Source organism: Microcebus murinus, chromosome 1, assembly GCF_040939455.1.
Source record: "Microcebus murinus isolate Inina chromosome 1, M.murinus_Inina_mat1.0, whole genome shotgun sequence".
Classification (NCBI taxonomy): domain Eukaryota; kingdom Metazoa; phylum Chordata; class Mammalia; order Primates; family Cheirogaleidae; genus Microcebus; species Microcebus murinus.
Window position 1 is genome coordinate 90,374,775 of NC_134104.1, and position 18,284 is coordinate 90,393,058.

Here is an 18,284-nt window from a genome sequence, read left to right on the forward strand (position 1 = left end):
GAGTCAAGGGGAGGAGGCACACATACCAAGGTGCTACGCACTGTGAATGTTTAGTAAGACTATGGGGAGAAGATGCACAAATAGGAAGGTCACCAGGGTAGATGGGTCCCCATCCTCTAGGCATGCAAGGAGTGGACCCTAATGGGCCACCTCAGCCACCACTGCTAGAATGAGCTAGATACCATGTGTTTTTTTGTTTTTTGTTTTTTGAGTTAACTCAGACCTATTAAGCTGGATTCTTACTAAGCTACTATAAAAGGGTGGAACTGGGCTTACAGGGCTATCCAGTTTTTCTCTCATCTGCCATAGGTTTCCTCAAGGCCAAAGACCAAAGGAGAATCTTTTTGTTCCACCTGATATATAACATGTTGGCCACTTCCAGTTTAGCTGAGTAGAGATGACGACTGTCGAGTAGTGACATGTAAAATGAACATTCCTATAAGGCCAAGGACCAAACACGCTGTGCTCAGAGAAGTTATACACTGTTTTTCAAAGCTTGCCCAGATGACCACCGTGTCAGCCCCTGACCACTTTCTGTAGAACTAAGAAACCCTGTCTTTCTAACTCTTGCTACACTGCATGTTAGGAGTCACGGAGGGGGCCTGGCTGGCTGTACCCTAACACTTCTATAAATGTAGCCGGTCATTATATCACATCAGAGATTATGTTCTTGTTTTTATGGATGCATTTAATTAATCTTCATGAAATCCTGAAAAGGAGAGAAGGAGCATGGTTATCTCATTTCAGAAATGAGGTGACAGCTCAAGGGTGGTAACCAGGTCACACACAGAGTTCATGATTGAGTCGCTAACACAGCTCGGTTCTGCTGACACTGCGGCAACATCAGTTAACATTAATGGAGCATCCTCGAGTCATGTGAGGCTGGATTCCCAAGCCCATCACCTCTGCACAGAGAAAGTGGCCTGTGTAGATAAAAGCGCCATCATAGGGGGTTGGTTTTAGAGTTTTACACAAAGACTCTAAGTTTTAGAGGAGGCTTGTTATAGACGCCAAGCATTGTCTATGGACGTCACAAACAAAGCCCTTTTATGTCATTTTATGGCAGTATTTCAGCATACTAACCACTCTCTAAAACCGAGCCATGCTCCTCTTGTCGACCGCCAGCAGACCGGCTCCTCTCCCGGCATGCCTCACACCAGTTCTCCTCACCAGCGCTGCTCAGCCACCAGGACAGCCTGTAGGCCGTCCCGTGCTCCCCACGTCAGATCTGTCCACAGCCTTCACTAACTCCATCCCTGCAGTGCTTCTTCCAGCCCCCACCCCCTGCTCCCGTCCTGGGTGGTGTCTGTACCCCAGGGCTGCTGCAGCAGTACTCACACCCCTTGCAGGCTGACATCCATTCAGCAGCCAGACAGACCTGCTCATGTTCCTCCTCTGCCTAACCCCCTCACACCCCGGGCATGGCCTTCACGGCCCACGGGCTGTGCCCCATCTGCTCTGTCTCTCAGACCTCTTGAACCACTCTCCCTCTCATTCACTCTGCTCTGGGAAGACAGGCTGGTGTTCAGTGCCTCAAAGAGGCCGCACCTGTTCACACCACGGGCCCCTAAAGTTGCTTTTCCTTCTGCCTGGAACATTCCTTCCTCCTCCATTGACTGCCACCCTCCTGGAGAGGATTTCCTGACCACCGCGCCTAGAGCCCTAACGCTCCCTGCCTCTGTCACTCCCAAACTGTTACCCTTTCTTGTCTTCTACAGAACCTACTTATACCTGAAATTACACTGTCTGTAATTATTTGTCTGTCTTTCCCACAAGAAGATAACCTCTAAGGAGTTTGTTTATCTGGTGACTGCTCTATCCCTAGAGCTGATGGCAGTGCCTGCCAGGTAGCAGGTACTCAGTAAATATGTGTTTAATGGATTTATTTCTTATTTATTTCTGGAAAATTCCAGAAAGATTAAAAGGGCTAGTTTTGAAGAAACAAATAGAAGTCTATTTCTCACTTTCCTGTTAGGCTGCTGTGCAGACCCAAGGAGTTTGAAACTTAGTTGCTCACCTGCAGTTAGATGCAGGTAGGGCAGCTCTACACCCCTGGCAAAGTGGGTAGAGTATATACGTCTTCTTGTTCTGTCACATGTAAGCACACGCGTGCGCACGCACACAGTCACCATTTTACAGATGAGGAAGCTGTTGCTTAAACAGAATATGAGAAGCAGTGAGCTGGGTTGAAGTCCCTGCTGTTCCCTCTGCCTCCAGAACCAACCCCGAGGGGTGTGGTGCAGTGAGACAAGCCCTGACTTGGGCTTAGCAGACCAGGGTCGGATCCTGGCTCTGTGTCGACCCTGATGCAAGCGTTTCCCCTCCCTGGCTCATCCTGTCTTCATGGGAGCAGCCTGACCTCTAGGGCAGTCTGTGCTCACGGTGAGGTTTCCTCATCATCCACCGTTGTTCATTTTTATTTGTCTGCCTCTCTCAAATGTGCAGATAAGCTGGCTGGAGCTCAGCACTTGCACAGTCGCTAAAGTCTTTGGAAACAAATCTTTCCCATGTCACAGGGTGAGGGACGGTGCTGGAGGAGGTGACGGCTCTGAGGTTGTGACACCCGTCTAGGGATAGAGACAGCGTATGTGTGCAGGGGTGCTGCTGAGAGGGAGGCTGAACTCTAGGCTCTCATTCCAGTTCTGTTTCTTTGGGGGCAAGTGATTTAATTAGCAGAGGAGCTGAGAGCCTGTGCTCTTCCTTCCCGTGTGTGCGTGTGTGCATGTGTGCGTGTGTGTGAGTTATTTGCCCACAGTCCTCCCCCAGGACTCACGGTAGCCACGGCCGCTGCCCCACGCGGGTCCTGACTCTCTCTCCTGCCCACAGCTCCATTCTGAACCTGCCAGGGGAGTCCACGCTGCGGCGGGACTTCCTGAGGCTGCAGCTGGCCAACAAGGAGCGTTCCGAGGCCCTGCGGCGGCAGCAGCTGGAGCAGCAGCAGCGGGAGAACGAGGAACACAAGCGACAGCTGTTGGCCGAGCGCCAGAAGCGCATCGAGGAGCAGAAGGAGCAGCGGAGGCGGCTGGAGGAGGTGAGGCCCCACTCAGCCACCTCTGCACCCAAGCCCCTCAGCGGGGCTCGCTCCTTGAGGTTGGGGCCACCTCCTACGGAGCACACAGAGCTCCACGGCAAAGGGGACGAGGCCTGGACGCAGGAGTCTTGCCCTGCTCTGGTGGTGATGTGGTCACCGCAGAGAAGCAGGAGAGGGCCTCCACGCCCTCCCGTGTTGCCACACGTCACCTTCTCAGCGAGGCCTTCCTCCACACCTCGCTTACACTCCCAGCTCTCCCTCCAGCATGTCCTGCTGCCCTTCCCTGCTTTGTTACTTTTATGCGTCTCTTATCCTCTTCAGACATGCTCTGTCTGTACTTTCACAAGTCTGGATCTCCCAGATACATGGAGCTAGAATGTAAGCTCCATGAGGACCGTGAATTTCATCTTTTTTATTCCCTGGTGTATCTCTAGTGCCTAGAACAGTGTCTAGTGCACATGGTAGGTGCCTCATAAATATTTGTGGAATGCGTGAACTAATATATGAATGAATGAGTCAGTGATTGAGAGGTGAAATACAGGTGTTAACTAGACCATAAGGAACAGGCAGATAAGTGGAATGCCAAGCATGGAAAAGCAGGGCCTGCCTATTCATACACCAAGCATTTTATAAGTCCTTCTCATCATACCCCTTAGGACCCAGGGCCTGTCCTGCAGCTTGTGGACAAGACCTACCTTCAGCAGCAGATACTGCCCTTATCTGTGTGGGAAACAGTACTGCCAGCCACAGTTTCCTGCATGGCTTGTCATGGGTGAGGCTCTCACCCTTGTGGTTTTACAGGCATTTGTTAGAGCTTCCTTCCCAGAACCTTGCCCATGTCTCTGAGGCTCCCTCCTCTGCCAGATACATCAAAGCCTCTAGACAATTAGGAAACCCAGAGCACATAGCTACTGGGGAAGTTGGGCTGCGGATGAAAGTTCACTAACTGCACAAGAATGGGGTGGTAGTTTTACAGGTCTTCAAATACCAGCTTGCTCCTCATTAACGCATTTATAGCGATTCACTTGCTTTGTCAGGTGGCCACTGCAGAGTTAGAAGGTGGTGAATTGCAGGCACCAGGAGCAGATTGCTTTTTAAATGGTACATCAAGGTCCAGCCTTCCTGGTTTAAACCAGTGAGGGCCTCAGTTTCAGTGTGCAGTAAATCCCATCAGCCTCATTATGTCCCTGGAATATTAGTTTCAGACCAGCAACAATAATACTCAACAGTTGCAATTATGCAGTGATTTCTGTGTGCCAAGTACCAGGCAGGATGCTTTGCTTATAGCAGTATCTCATCTACTATTATTAGCACTTTGCAGATATCTATTATCTCTCATGCAAAGTGCATATAATCCCTGTTTCACAAAGAGGAAACTGAGGTTCAGGGAGGGGAAGTACTTGGTCCTATGTTGCAGAGTACTCTGATCTGCACTTTACTTGCACCGTCTCATTTAGTCCTCACGATGATCTCCAGTGTAAAGCTAATATGCAGCTGAGTCTTAGGTTAATAACTTGCTGAAGGTCACACAACTTGAGAAAAAAACAGGTTTCAAATTCAGGGGATTGGCCTGCAGAGCCTAAGCACAAAGTCACTGCACGTCCCGCCTCTCTGCTGATAAGCCTTGGTTGACAGGCTTTCCTTACTCTTCACCTGGCCTCTACTTCTGTGGTCTTTTCCTCTGAACATTTAAGGGTTTCTCAGCAAGGGCAAAGAATCTGTGCCCAGTGGGTGCTTTGAGCTGGGTTCTGTCCCTTATGCTTCCAGTCAGAGCTACTGCCAAGGCCACCTTTGCATTTCTTCTCTTATGGCATTTGCTGGAGCCCCTATGAGGGATGCCAGTCAGGGGTCAGCTCACTGTGCGGCATGTGCATCTGCAGAGACACATCCTGCAGGTCCTGGCTTGCGTAGCAGACGCATGCATGCGGACGCAAGCCCTTTGCTCTGTGTCCCAGGGGCACGAGCCTCTAGCTTCTCACCAGAAGCAGGAACACAAGTGGCCACTGGGCATCAATAGATTGTACTTGCTTTATCTTTTGATCCTTTATTTTACCCTATAGCTCAATAGAAAAGAACAAGGAATATGAAATAGAGAGCTGTAAATTCTGACCCCTAAGTAATGACATTCTCTGCCACCAGGAAGTCCTGTCCTGGGTCTCACTCCTGCTGGATCCCCATCCTTGCCTGCTGCCCTGGCCTTTGGTGACCATTTGTGTTTCTGGTGTCCTGAACTTGGACTACGTTGTCACATAGAAACCGTTTTAAACCCATACTTCAGCTTGATATTTGACTTCTTTGTGGGTCAGACGAGCTTTTGTAGGCCTCCTGGAAACACATTCCCCTTCTCTACAAAAGGCCACTCAGACACCCCTTTGGTAACACAGGACTGTGTGGGACGCAGCCTTTAAGGTATTGGGTGATCTCACATGTCACCTAAAACCAGAGGGTTTCTGAGGAAGCCCTGCATGTCCTTTGCTACTTATGGGTAACCACGTGGATTTGGATAAGCTCTAAATCAGCGTCTGTATATTCTTAGAAGGATTTTGAATATATGCTGAATGTAGTCACTTATCAGCTTTATGAAAAGGACATGGCTTCAGGCCAGTTAAATGGTAGGGACAAAACTCTTGGCTTTTGACCAGTGATAAAGTATAGTTTATAGCTATGTTCCAGGAACTTGATTAAACCCAGCTAAGGTGAACGAGTCCATCAATAGTGAGAAAAAGTGCAAAGAGGACCTCTTTTGTTTTAACTCAGTTCAATAAAAATTCTATTGCTCAGCATAAATAAAACATAACTTGTTTTATTCTGTGTCACAGAGTTAGGGACCAAGAATAAGGACCTTGAGGTGTTGAAGCTCCTACTCTGGTAATCTCAGACTAATCCTGAGCAGATTGGTGGTGCTGTTTGATTCTACTCAAGAGTTTTGAAATGATAGTAGTGATGTATATATTTGTTTCAACATGCTGAGAGCATTCTATACTTTCAAGGGTTGTGGGGTCCCCTTAAGTCACAGGAGTAAATCAGATTGACCCCACGACTGCCAACCCCCTCCCTGGGAGGAAGTTTTGTTCTTTGAAGAATTGTGTTAAGTTTTTTAAGCCACCAAGTTCTCATTAAATGCCTTTCAAGGCCATGATAACATTGTCCATTCATAAAAACAACCAGTTCTAACTAAAAATAATACTGCTTAGGTTATATCACTTGAAATTTGATTTTTAAGAAATACCACCTATATCTTATTGGCCAGTAGTAGTGGAGCATTAATGTATAAAATAAGGGCCTGGCACTCTAAAAATGTGAATTCCCTATAAGCCTCTAACTTTTTATTGTGAATGACTGGGACTAGCAAGGACATTGGGCTCAAGTGTTTTTAAAAGTGTGAGGAAGAATGAAAACCCTTTCCCCATGCCTGTAGGCGTTCATTTAACAAATATGCAGCAAATGCCTCTGCTGTGTGGGCACATTGCTGGGCACTAGAAATAGTGTCCCCTCACGATGACTAGATCTGTCATTAGGCAAATAACCAGCCAAGTGATCATTTATCGTCATTGCCATGACAGCTGCGGTGAAGAACTGCGAGCTGAGGGAGGAGGCCACAGAGGCGTGAGCCCCCCACCCCCCCTCCTACCCCCAACCCCCATCCCCCACCCCCAGCTGGGGGCCAGTCAGCCAGAGCCTCGCTGGGGAGCACGAGGAGCACACGGAGGGGCTCGGCAGGGAAGCCAAAGCGCCGTCATGCAGAGCTTTGTAGGCCAAATGGATTACTTTTGAACTTTATTCTAAGAAGGATGGGAAGCCATTGATGTGTTTTAACCAAGGGAATGCAGTCAGATCTGCCTTCTTCAAATGAAACTTTGCTGCAAGGAAAGTGATTAGGAGGAAGGAGTGGATGGGGAAGACAGAACAGTCCTCAGGGGGGCTGCTTTGGGTGGACGGTGGTAGATGGGGACTGAGAAGAGTGGACACACTTGAGAGAGCTGGAGCCTGTGGAACCTGCAGGACGTGGAGTCGCTTAGATGGCGGAGAGGAGGGGGCGCAGGCAGTCACTCACAGTAGTTCCCCACTGTCAGACTAGCGCAGACGTGTGGAAGGAGAAGGGGGAGACGACTTCAGAATGAGATTAAGATGCATATGAGGCGGTGAGTGGTGCTGCCAGGGATGCAGCTGGGCCGTGCAGGTACAGCCATGGAAGAGCAGTCGCAGGTGAGAAAATGGGAACTATTGGTTTATGGCAATGGAAGTGTACGTTGAGAAGAACAGAGAATCTGGGCCTGAGCTCTGTTAACTCAGACTAGAGGAGGAAAAGAGACAGCAAAGAAAATGGATAAGGAAGTAGAAAGAGCACCAGGAGAGTCTGATGTTGTAGAAGTGAAAACAAAATTTAGTATTCAAGCGTAAGAAAGGAGTTAAAGGGGCCAGCTGTGCAGAATGCCCACAGAGGCCAAGAAGATAACAGCAGCCTTTGGTTCCAATGACAAAGACGATATTTAAATGTAGTTCATGTGTAGTACTCTCTAGAAATGCCTTCATTTCCTTTTTGGGGGAAAGTCAGAAGAAACTGGAAGGCCCTGCCTTGTACCACCTGCAGTTCTCTTTAATCTCCTCGCACCCTGCTCCTCGGCTCTGCAGGGAGGCTTGTTCCCACCACCAACGTTGTTCTGAGGATGAACCAGGAAAATGGACATGAAAGCACTTTGTCGACTGCCAAGAGCTGGACAGATCTCACTTTTGAAGGACTTGTCAAATTCAGCTTAAAGATTTCTAATGAGGTACACCTCATGCTTCTGCTTAGAGAAGTTTTCATAGTTAAATGCTCACCCATTTGTTGTCGGCTTTTGCTCTCAGTCTCTCTCAGCGTTCACTTTTCACCTAGGGTGAGCAGGCCAGTCGCGCAGACGCTGTGCTAGCCGGAGCCCAAGCCCAAAGAAGCCACTGGTGCACAAGGTTGTTCTTCCGAACCTCAGTAGTTTCTCCCAGATACTTTTAGATGTCACCCCCCTAAAAAAAGTGGTGGGGGGCTGCATATTTCTTTAAGAGTCACAGTGCAAGATCACATACTGAAGCTCTGAAGAGTCCTTTAACAACAGAGCATTTGGTAAAATGCTATTGAGAGGAAAGTAGTATTTTGGTTCATAGCATCCATCCTAGACCCTAAGATTGCTAAGGTTCAACTCCCACCTTTCTTCCTTATTAGCTGTATGACCCTGAGTAAGTTCTTTAACTTTCCTGTGCCTCAGTTTCTTCATTTGTAAAACTTGAAATAGCAATAGCATTTACTTCATGGGGCTGTTGTGAAGATTAAAGGGAGTTAATTCAGAAAGCCCAAGAACATTACCAAACACATAAGGAGCACTCGGTAAATACTAGTTGTTATTGTTATCAGTTTGGGAAACTTTGACTAAAGTCAGAGGAATAATTTTTGAAACTTTAAACTCCTTTAGTGCTGTAATAAAACCTTACTGGGTTTATTAAAATAAATGTAGCAAAAGGTAAGTTTCTTTTCATATTTTGGGAAGAATGTTTGTTATAATACTAGGAGAAATTCAGTTATGTCGTTAAGAGAAAAAAATATCTAACAGTTTTTAAATGGCCAGCTTGTAGGCTAGCATAGAGGTAAAGAAGCTGGCCAGGAGGCCAGGGGTTAATCCTAGCTGTGTGGCCTCAGGAAAATTACTTAACCTCTCTGAACCTCAGCTTCCTTACATGCGCATTCAGTATAATAACATTTACTTTGTAGGACTGTTTCGAGAAGTAAATTAAACCATATACACAGAAGGCTTGGCACAATGCCCGACACAAAAATAGATTGATATTTCCGGGTGAATATTTTATTGTTATTTTGGAACCGATGATTTCAAAATGCTGTATTGTTCATTTTTTTGTTTTAAATGGCTCTTTATATAGACAGCATTTCCCCACTCCCTGCCTTCCTTAATTCTCTAACGTACCTTCCCTGTTCACTGCAAAACTAGATTTTTCCATCCCCTTTGAAGAGGGCCTTTTGCCGAGGGTGCCCCTTCCATCGTGCCTTGCTGGACTGTCTGTCTGCTGTTGACTGACCCAGCAGTCCTGACCTTGCTGGCATAAGGGGCAGCCCGTTCTTCGTCCTTCTGGGTGTGCCTCGCTTGCTGGGGTCAACTGCCACCTTGGAAAATCTCTTCTTCCCAGTCAAGCCTAAAGAACCTTCCCCTGGAGAAACTCTGCTTTGTAATGGATTATCTTGTCAGCGTTTCATGCTGTCATTTCCAACACTGTGTAGTTGTGATCCCATCATTGCCACCAAGTGGCTGCATGATGTCTCATCTGCTACCAATATCTAAACAAAACCCAGAAGAAGGGAAAGAATCATGTGCTGCCTGAATAGGAAGTGTCTGGGCCTCAGGGACATAGCACCTTAGGAGTGACCCTTTCACTAAAAAGATAGAAACAAGGCAATCCAGTAAGAGGCTATCTGGGTTTGGATCCCAGCTCTGCCACTTACTGCCTTTGTGACCTTGGGCAAGACGTGACTTCTCTACGCCTCGGTTTGCTCATTTATTAAGTGGGATAGTAACACGTACAAGGCACTTAGAACAGTACCTGACACTAAGTGAATACCTGAGTAAGTTCAAGAAGAGTGTCGCCTGTGAAGGGAAAAAGATGTTTGTTTCTCGTTTCCTGCTTTGTTCTTGCTGCACTGCGTCATCTTCCAGGGCGAGGGCTCGCCGTTGAGGGCAGCTTGAGCAAGCACAGTGGGCATGAGCAAGAGACAGGGAAATCAGGGTGGGCTTTTGCCAGTGTGGCATTTCTGCCCACTGGGCCGTGCTCCCGGGCCATGAGCCAGAGGAAAGCACCATGAGCAAGAATAACTCCCCCGTTTCAGGTCCTGGAGTGCTAATTCATTGGCACTGCTAAGAAGTGGGCCTTGATTTCCTTGATCACTAACTGTAGGCATCCTCATGTGTCCTGGGAGCAGTGCCTGGCTGGTGGGAGGCAGAGCAGCTCTTTATTCCTCGATGTCGTTAGCATCAATACAAAGATGGAATGCTTTCTAGCTGAGCTTTTGCTCTGTTATTTCAATAACTGAGCAGAAATTACGAAACAGCTGGGAACCAGCCTGGCAAACTGGATGCTCATTGTCTGGGACCAGGCTCGCCCGTGGGCTTCTGATAATGGTCACTAATCGCATACACTATAAATCACACTGTGCTTTAGGAGGGCGTGTGGTGTGCACAGATAGAAGGAACTCTGCTTCTCAGTGGATCCCCAAAGGGCTCCTTGTTCTAACTTACCTGTCCTGCCAAAGGAGTTCGGGCTTTGTCTGCTTCGGCACCTGGATCCCATCATCAGAGGAGTTTCCTGCCTATGTGACAAAGTTGTGCTGAAATTTTTATAATACAGTTTAAAATGCTACTAAACTTTGAAGTCCTTCCTGGACTTTTAAGGAAGAGGGAGGGTGGGCTAATATTTTACACTTACAGTATTTCACACTACAAAAACCCAGAGTTAGGCATTGCTGCTCCTCAATGTATCCAGAGTACCTGCGTGGGTGGTCAGATGGCTTTCTAGTGCCAGCAGGGAAGGGACATCACACAGACCTGCCTTCTGTTGTCCAAAGTCTTCACAGAACCTCTTTACATCTAATCTATGTTTCTGTGTTTCACAGTTTTCTTAGTTATTCCTAAGCATAGAACTGTGACAACAAAGTAGTTTCACAGAAGGCAGAATTTCACATAACATTTAAGTCAAATTGTTTTCATTTCAGTTCTTGTTTTCTTCAGTAAGCAGTTTTATAGAATTACAGACACTGGGAAATATGAGGGACCTCAAAAGTGGTCTCATCTGATTCTCTCAAAGAAGAATCCCCTGGACAGTATTCTTCAAATGGGGCTGTTTAACGTGTTTAACAAGCAGTGTTTTATATGTCCATGGGCTTCAGGCAGGGCCAAAATTTGTTTTTCATTTGTTTTTTTGTTTCTATCCTTCTTCATGACTTTTCTTCATCCCAAAAGGAGCACTTCAGGTGGCTTACAGAGATTAATATAGCAACTAAAAAGAAAATAAGGAAAGAAAGAGAAGAGAGAAGCACAACGAAGGCAGGCGCAGGGTCAGTTCACAGAACAGCTGCACAACATGCCGTCCAGGCTGTTGGGCGTCCAGTGCCGGCAGTGCGAGCCTCAGGTCCTGGCACCTGAGGAAGGAGGCAAACACAAACGGGTTGAAATTCATGTTGTCCATCGGGTAGTGGTTGAGTAGTGCTGTGAATAATGTCTGAGGCGATGTTCCTACTGTAAATGCAATGGTTGGCTTTATTCAGCTATTCTGAAACATAAGGGCAGTGTTGCAGCACAGCAGTTCATCAAAGTCACTTCCCCGAGAGCCAGGGCACCCCGGTGCAGGTGTACGCCTTTCTGCTGATCTAAGGTAATCTAAGAAGAGCATTTAAAGAAACAAAGGAGAAAAAGACCAACACCACAGTCTTCATGATAAACATCCGTGAGGATTGTTTCTTACAACTAGGTCTTTAATAGGAATTAAGTATTTAAGGGTTGAGGTGATATTCTCTTGCAAGAATTTAAAGAGAAGAAATTCCACATAGTCAATTTGGAATAAATGTATTACCTTTGCAGATCCTCTGAGCAGGAGGACAGGATTGATATTTTCTCATTAACATTAACTAACCAGTCCACATGCTTGAAAGTGCAGCCACACAGCCTCCACCTAGAGGTGGCCTAAGGGGAACAGCCATGGGGAGAATCAAAACTGTCCTCAATAGATACCCAGATCCAGCAATCCCGCTACAGTGCATATATCCTTCAAAATTAAACCAGTGTGTTGGAGAGTTTATCTGCACTCCTGTTTGCTCAACTTTATTCACAATAGCCAAGATGTGGAATGAACCTAAGTGTCCATAAAAGGATGAATGGATAAAGAAAATGTGGTATATCCACACAATGGAATACTGTTGTGCCATAAAAAAGAATGAAATCCTGTCATTTGTGGCCACATGGATGAACCTGCAGAACATCATATTAAGTGAAATAAGCCAGGCACAGAAAGACAAATACCACATGTTCTCACTCACATGTGGAATCTAAAACATCATTCACATAGAAGTAGAGAATAGAATAGTGACTACAAAAAGATTGGGATGGGGGAAATGGTGAGAGATCGGTCAGTGGGTACAAAGCTACAGTGAGATAGGAGGAATAAGTTCTGGTGTTCTAAAGCATAGTAGGATGACAAGAGTTAATAATATTCATACATTGTATCTTTCAAAATAGCTATATAAGAGAGGATTTTGAATGCTCTCAATCACAAATGATAAATGTTTAAGGAGATAGGTATGCTAATTACCCTGATTTGATCATTACATAATTTATTCATGTATCTAAACAGCACATTGTACCCTGTAAATATGTACAATTATTATGTCAATCATAAATGCTTTTAAAATTAAAAATTTTTAAATTTAAAAATAAAAAACTGTCCTCAAAAAAATCATTCTTGGCAAACACCAACAGAAGACAAAAGGGACAGGAAGGCCCTGATGCTACTCATATGTGGAGTAAGTCAGCAATGATTTTAGTCAGGAAAATGTTCAGAGTAGGTACCGTCAATCTTCCACCAGGAAGAAATTAAGAACACACTGAATGTCTAATTTTAAGGAATATAACTTTCCTTAATACCTATAAGAAGATATGGATGAAAATATACTTCTAAGCAGTTTTAGAGTAGTTGGTTTAAGCCATTCTTTTTTGGTAGCAGGACCACTCATCATTATGCATAATTTGAATAAAATCTAGGAATACTATTTGATTCTCCCCTTTCCCATTGTTTCCATCTTAGACTTTCATTCCCTTATTTTATTTTCATGCCATTCTCCAAGAAGGCAAATAGGTATATGCTAGTGCCAATTGTAGGTGGCTGTCTTTAGAACATTCTCCAGCCCTCAACACACAAAGAAAATGTTCTGGCCTATAAGGGCTAAGAAGGACATTGAAGGGCAAAGGTCTGGTCCGAAGCTCTGCAAAGCTTTCACCTCTTCTCCTACTTACCCAGTCTGCAGTATTCAGTGCAACAGTATCAGTAGTAGCAGGCCCAATATGGGAAACAATGAGAAATAAAAACAAGTAGAACAGTAACCGTGCTCTCAAATAGCTTTCAACCTAGATTGCAAAGTTGTTAAGACATACTCTAACCCTAATAGAAGGTATAGTGTGTATAAACCGTAAGTATTGATAGGAGGGAAAATGCTGCAAAGAAATTTGAAAGGACACTGTGCTTTCTTCTTTTCCCTCAAGTTTCTTACTCTGCTCAGTTCAATAAAGTCCTATGTACATCTGCCAGGTGTCAGGCCCTGCCTGGGGGTGGGGGTGGAGGGTACAGAGGAAATCAAGCACTATCCTTACCCTCAAAGAGCTGCTTTCAGCAAGTGTCTTCAAGGCTTTGTAAAGGTGTCTGCCTGAGGCCAGGGACCTGGTATTTCTTTGACATGACTTGGCATGTCCCCTCCCTCAAACCAGCCCCAGGCTCAGGAGGAGAGAGAGCAAACATTTTTTCAGGAAGGGAATTAACATGAAGACACAGCATCTGGAAATTGGCAGGGTGCCCTCAGAATGTTGGGGAAGTGATTTATTTTCCCAGCCTCGCCGCAGGAACCCAAGCCCTGGCAGATGCCTCCACGCGTTAGCAGCAGCTGATCCGAGTGAGATCATTATTAATTATTAGTCACTTTTGAGTGTCTTTCTCAGAAACTACTGAGTACTTGGGAAGCCAGGACGCACTTGAGTTGCAATCAATACTGTATACACCTTGCGCGGGGACCTGAGTGACATGTAATTATAAGACAGTATCGATTCCTGGCAAAGGGGTTCAAAATGTACAAATCCTTCACATAAAAATCAGCTAACTCTTCAAAGGCCTGATTATTTTTTTTTTTTTCCTCAAGAAAGAGACCAATAGTTGGAGTAAAAAAACTTGAAATGTTAGCTAAATTAGGGCTATTTCCTGCCAGGAGCCAGATCTGTACACATAATTATTTTATTCTCTGTGCTGGCGCTGGTTCACTTTGGTTGAATATGAGAAATGTTTCTGTTTTGGGTCTGTAATCCAAGTTATTCAGTCAGTTCCTATGCTGGTGTTTTCTACTTGCATCTAACTGTATTATTTTTCTGCACAACAAATACACGTCTGGGACTTGATTCATCCTCATGCCTGACCCTTCTCTGCTTTTCCTGCTATTCTCTGTCCTGCCGTCCAGCGGGACCTGCGGCCAGGAACTCCACCTACCCTCACACACTCCATTGTCACCAAATTCTACCTGTTTTATCTTGGCCTGTTTCTAATTTCTACTTCCAAGTTGGTGTCCACTGCAGTCCTACTAGCATGACTGGAAATCTGGACAGTCTTTAGCCTTTCTGCCTTTAGGCTGCGTCTCTACCCTCAGCAGCAATTGTGAACCTGGGCTCTCAGTCATAGAGTCTTCCCCGCTCCTGGGATTGTCAGGGGCCTTTGAAAATGCAAGTCCGATCAGGTCATTTGGCTGCGTGAGGCCCTCCGGTGGCTCCCTTTCACCTGCACGCTGAGATAGACAAATGCCTTTTGGTCTGGGAGGGACAGATGTAGAGTCTCAAGAGATGCAGCTTCTCTCCCAAGACTCAGAGGCTATCGGAAGGCAGCAAGTCTAGAGGATGGCGGCAGGAACTACATCAGGAAGGCTTCCTCATGGGCTGCTATGGCATTTCAAATGTTTGTGGTTGGTTTAGCTGGGGCTGTCAGAGAACGTGTGCACAGAAGCTGTTTGCTTATCAATGTGCTACAGTCACAGTCCATTCTATTCTGGGCACGTCATGTTTCCTCGGCCATGCAGTGAAGTGCTTTTGAGAATGTTACGAGGGAATGGGCTCCCGGTGTGTCCTCCAGAACATCGTATCTTAGGAAGGAGAAATCCCAATGCCAGCACAGGGGTCTGACACAAAGGGTCTGCAGCCTTTTTCTAAAGAGGTGCTGATAGCATGTTGTATGGCAAAATACTGAGAAATGTGTGATAGTCCTGCATGTTGCAGGATGCTTGGTGTCACTAGCCCCTCATGGTAAACAGCAGTCATGTACCCCAGTCGTTGAGACAACCAGAATAAATCCTTACATGTCCCCAAAGAGTTCCAAATGCCCCAGAGATGGGTTAATGGTCCCCCTACCATTGGTTCTTGTAACTGCTTGGCCTACTTCTAACTTCTCCTAAAATGCTCTGCTTTCCTAAGTATAATGAAAAACTAGATAATTTGTGATCTTTCTGTCATTCCTGTTTCCTCTTCATCCTTTGTCACGATTGAGCTCAGATGCTGCAGTCACGTTGCCTAGCTTTGAAATCAAGCTCCCACACTTAACGGGGTGTGACCTTAAACATGAGTGAGACCATAAAAAGTTACTTAATCTCTCTGTTCCTCAGTTTTCTCATATAAAATGGAGATAATAATGATATCTGCCTTGGGAGATGTTTGTGAAGATTAAATAAGATAAAGCATGTAAGGTGCTTATCACCACTGCCCACTGTCAGAGACATGGTAATTGTATGTGGTGATGATGATGATGATGATGATGATGATGACAAGTATGGCTCCTGAGTATAAGGGTCTTTGTTGAGCAAAAACTTTAAATTGACACTTCAAAAATGAATATTCCATAAAATATAGAGAGGCGGCATGATATACAAGAAGGGTGGCAGATGGGGTGGGCATCACTAAATCCTGTTGCACCTCAACCATTAATTACTGAATGGCTCTCATTGTGTCACTTCACTTCTCTGATTTTTATGTGCTCTGTCTATGAAATGTTTGTGTTACCTGGTGTCAGAAAGATTGAATGACATACGCATTGTGAAGTAATCCCCTGAACAGCTTGATGACATGTAATAAATAACCTGTTTTGCATCGGTGATTTGAAACCCCTCACCAGCCATTGGGAGAACACACCTACCAGGAACTTCTTGGTGAGAGTGCCCTTGCGTGGCAAATGGCAGGGTGTTATGCAGGGCACCGGATCTCTCTCCATCGCCCCCTCTCTCCCTGCCAATGTGCCCCCAGCACCCCCTGCCAACAGCCCAGGAGAGAAACAGCCTTGGAGCATTTCGGCATCTCTCGTTAAGAGCTCGTGTCCGCAGTTGGGCAGCTCTCCCTGCGGGCTTCCTGACACCCCCACCAAGGCCCGCTGCACTCATGGTTGTCTGCTTGTTGCCCCACAGCAACAAAGGCGAGAGAAGGAGCTGCGGAAGCAGCAGGAGAGGGAGCAGCGCCGGCACTACGAGGAGCAGATGCGCCGGGAGGAGGAGAGGAGGCGCGCGGAGCATGAGCAGGTACAGCTGGGACTGCGAGCCGGGCAGATGGCCCCGGGGAACTGCAGCGCCAGGTGTCTCTGGGGTGCGGGTCACCTTCTCTTAGGGCTGCTCAGTTTAAGTGGGTTTTTACTCTTTCTCAGGCAACTGTTCTCACCTATTCAAGAAGTCAAATGCACAGCCTTGGCAGTGCCCACTTGTCCAGCCTTGCTTCCTACCCTGGCCAGAGTTCCCTGGTGTACCTGGCTCTTCCATTTCTCCCAGCCCCAGCTGTCTGATTGGAAGGTAGCACTGAAGCATGAAAAACGAGCCAAGCCCTGCTCTTTCATTGCTTCAGAAGGGCTTTCCTACTCATGCAATCTCTGGTCTTCGTGACTTTGGGTCACGAAGACCCAAAGGCCCCTCTCTCTTTGCTAGAATCACATTCCGACAGCAGAGCAAAACGGCAGGATGGTTCTGTTACAAAGACAGTGCACGATGGCTTTCCACAATTGTTTTATCCCTGCCGCTTGCACAGGAGCCTGTGAACTTTATACCATTGTTAATTCCAGGTAGTCCATAAAGAGAGGGACCTGTAATGAAAAGCTTTAAAATGTAGCTGGGTTTATTAAAACTGAGTAGTAACAGTAAAATGCTGAGCCATCTCAGTCAGGTGTTGCAGGTAGAGGGTTTGTGCTTTTGACTACATTGAAATGCTTTTGCTTTGGTGTGGCATACTCTTCTTGTTTTGTGAGGAGGTATCTGGGTATTTTTCCACCTTCTTCCTTCTACACTTTACTTGGCAGCTCTTGTCACCTTTGAAATTACCAGTTCTTTTTCTCTCTTTCTTTCTGTTCCTCTGAATTCTCTGCTGCCTACCTCTCCAGGAATACATCAGGCGACAGTTAGAGGAAGAGCAGAGACAGTTAGAGATCTTGCAGCAGCAGCTACTGCATGAACAAGCTCTACTTCTGGTAATGGGAAAGCCGAGGGCCAGCTGATCTGCTCCGTGTTCAACTTGCATGTGTCTGTCTGTCTGTGTGTGTCCTCCTAATGTGCCAGTCCAAGCAAGGGGAGCTCCCAAGCCTCATGGACATCCAAAATCTCATAGAAACTTAATACATTCCCTGATCAATTTTGCCACGGCTTAATACATTCAATACAATTGTTGCACATTCTTTATTAACTCCATCTATTTGTGAAACTTTAACATGAATCCAGCCTTTTTATAAGTACAAACTGCTTTTGAGACCCACTGTGTTTATTGCAGAGTGATTTCTAAGGCCATTTGCAACACGCTGGAATACAATCACAGCAAAATGTACCTCTCCCATAAGAACCCACTCAGCTCTGCAGTCATATTTCATTTGCAGACTATTAGTTTTAACCTCATGATGGGAACATTTTGTGTTCCCTGCTCACGCGGCTTCCACTTGAAGTACAGTACTTTTTATTATTATTGCACTGCTCTCCAAATGGGCTTCTTGGTGTATTTTATTTTAACTGAACTTGTATTTAATGGCATTCTGATATTTTTTCGCCTATACATAAGCTTGGCGATGGCATTTGTTGGTCCAAGTTTTATTAAACAAAAGATGATTTAGGCATTATCATTAACTGTTTATTTAGTTTTGGACTTAATTGAACACGTTTGAATAGTTTAATTACTAGATCAGGAAGTAGATGGCTCCTTACAGGGGTTGTGTGCTGACCATTTAAATGTCCTCATTATTGGCATTTTGTCAGTTGTAATTCATCACAGACAAGTCACTTTGTAAGTGGTGGTGTTCTGTAGGAATTGCCATTTTAAAGCAATAGTGTTCTCATCAAATGATGCATTCTTGTGTAGATACTAACATAAGGCTATAGAGCTTATTTCTGTGGCACATTTGACAACCTCCTGTAGTTCTGCTGGTATTAAGGTCCTTTGTTATTTAGCATCATTTTGCCTTCATTGCA

The 18,284-nt window shown here is 45.7% G+C and overlaps 1 protein-coding gene across 4 annotated transcripts in view; it reads left to right on the forward strand.

The window, feature by feature from the left end:
* TNIK (TRAF2 and NCK interacting kinase) overlaps window positions 1-18,284 on the forward strand; it is a 380,956-nt gene that overhangs the window by 284,224 nt on the left and 78,448 nt on the right. For 2 of the 4 annotated variants that reach the window (XM_012736386.3, XM_012736387.3), the window contains exons 12-14: window positions 2,827-3,031; window positions 16,257-16,367; window positions 17,213-17,299. In XM_012736386.3, coding sequence (XP_012591840.2) covers window positions 2,827-3,031; window positions 16,257-16,367; window positions 17,213-17,299 — 403 coding nt within the window. The remainder of the gene's footprint in view (window positions 1-2,826; window positions 3,032-16,256; window positions 16,368-17,212; window positions 17,300-18,284) is intronic. The other 2 variants (XM_012736389.3, XM_012736390.3) reach the window with 1 other exon arrangement.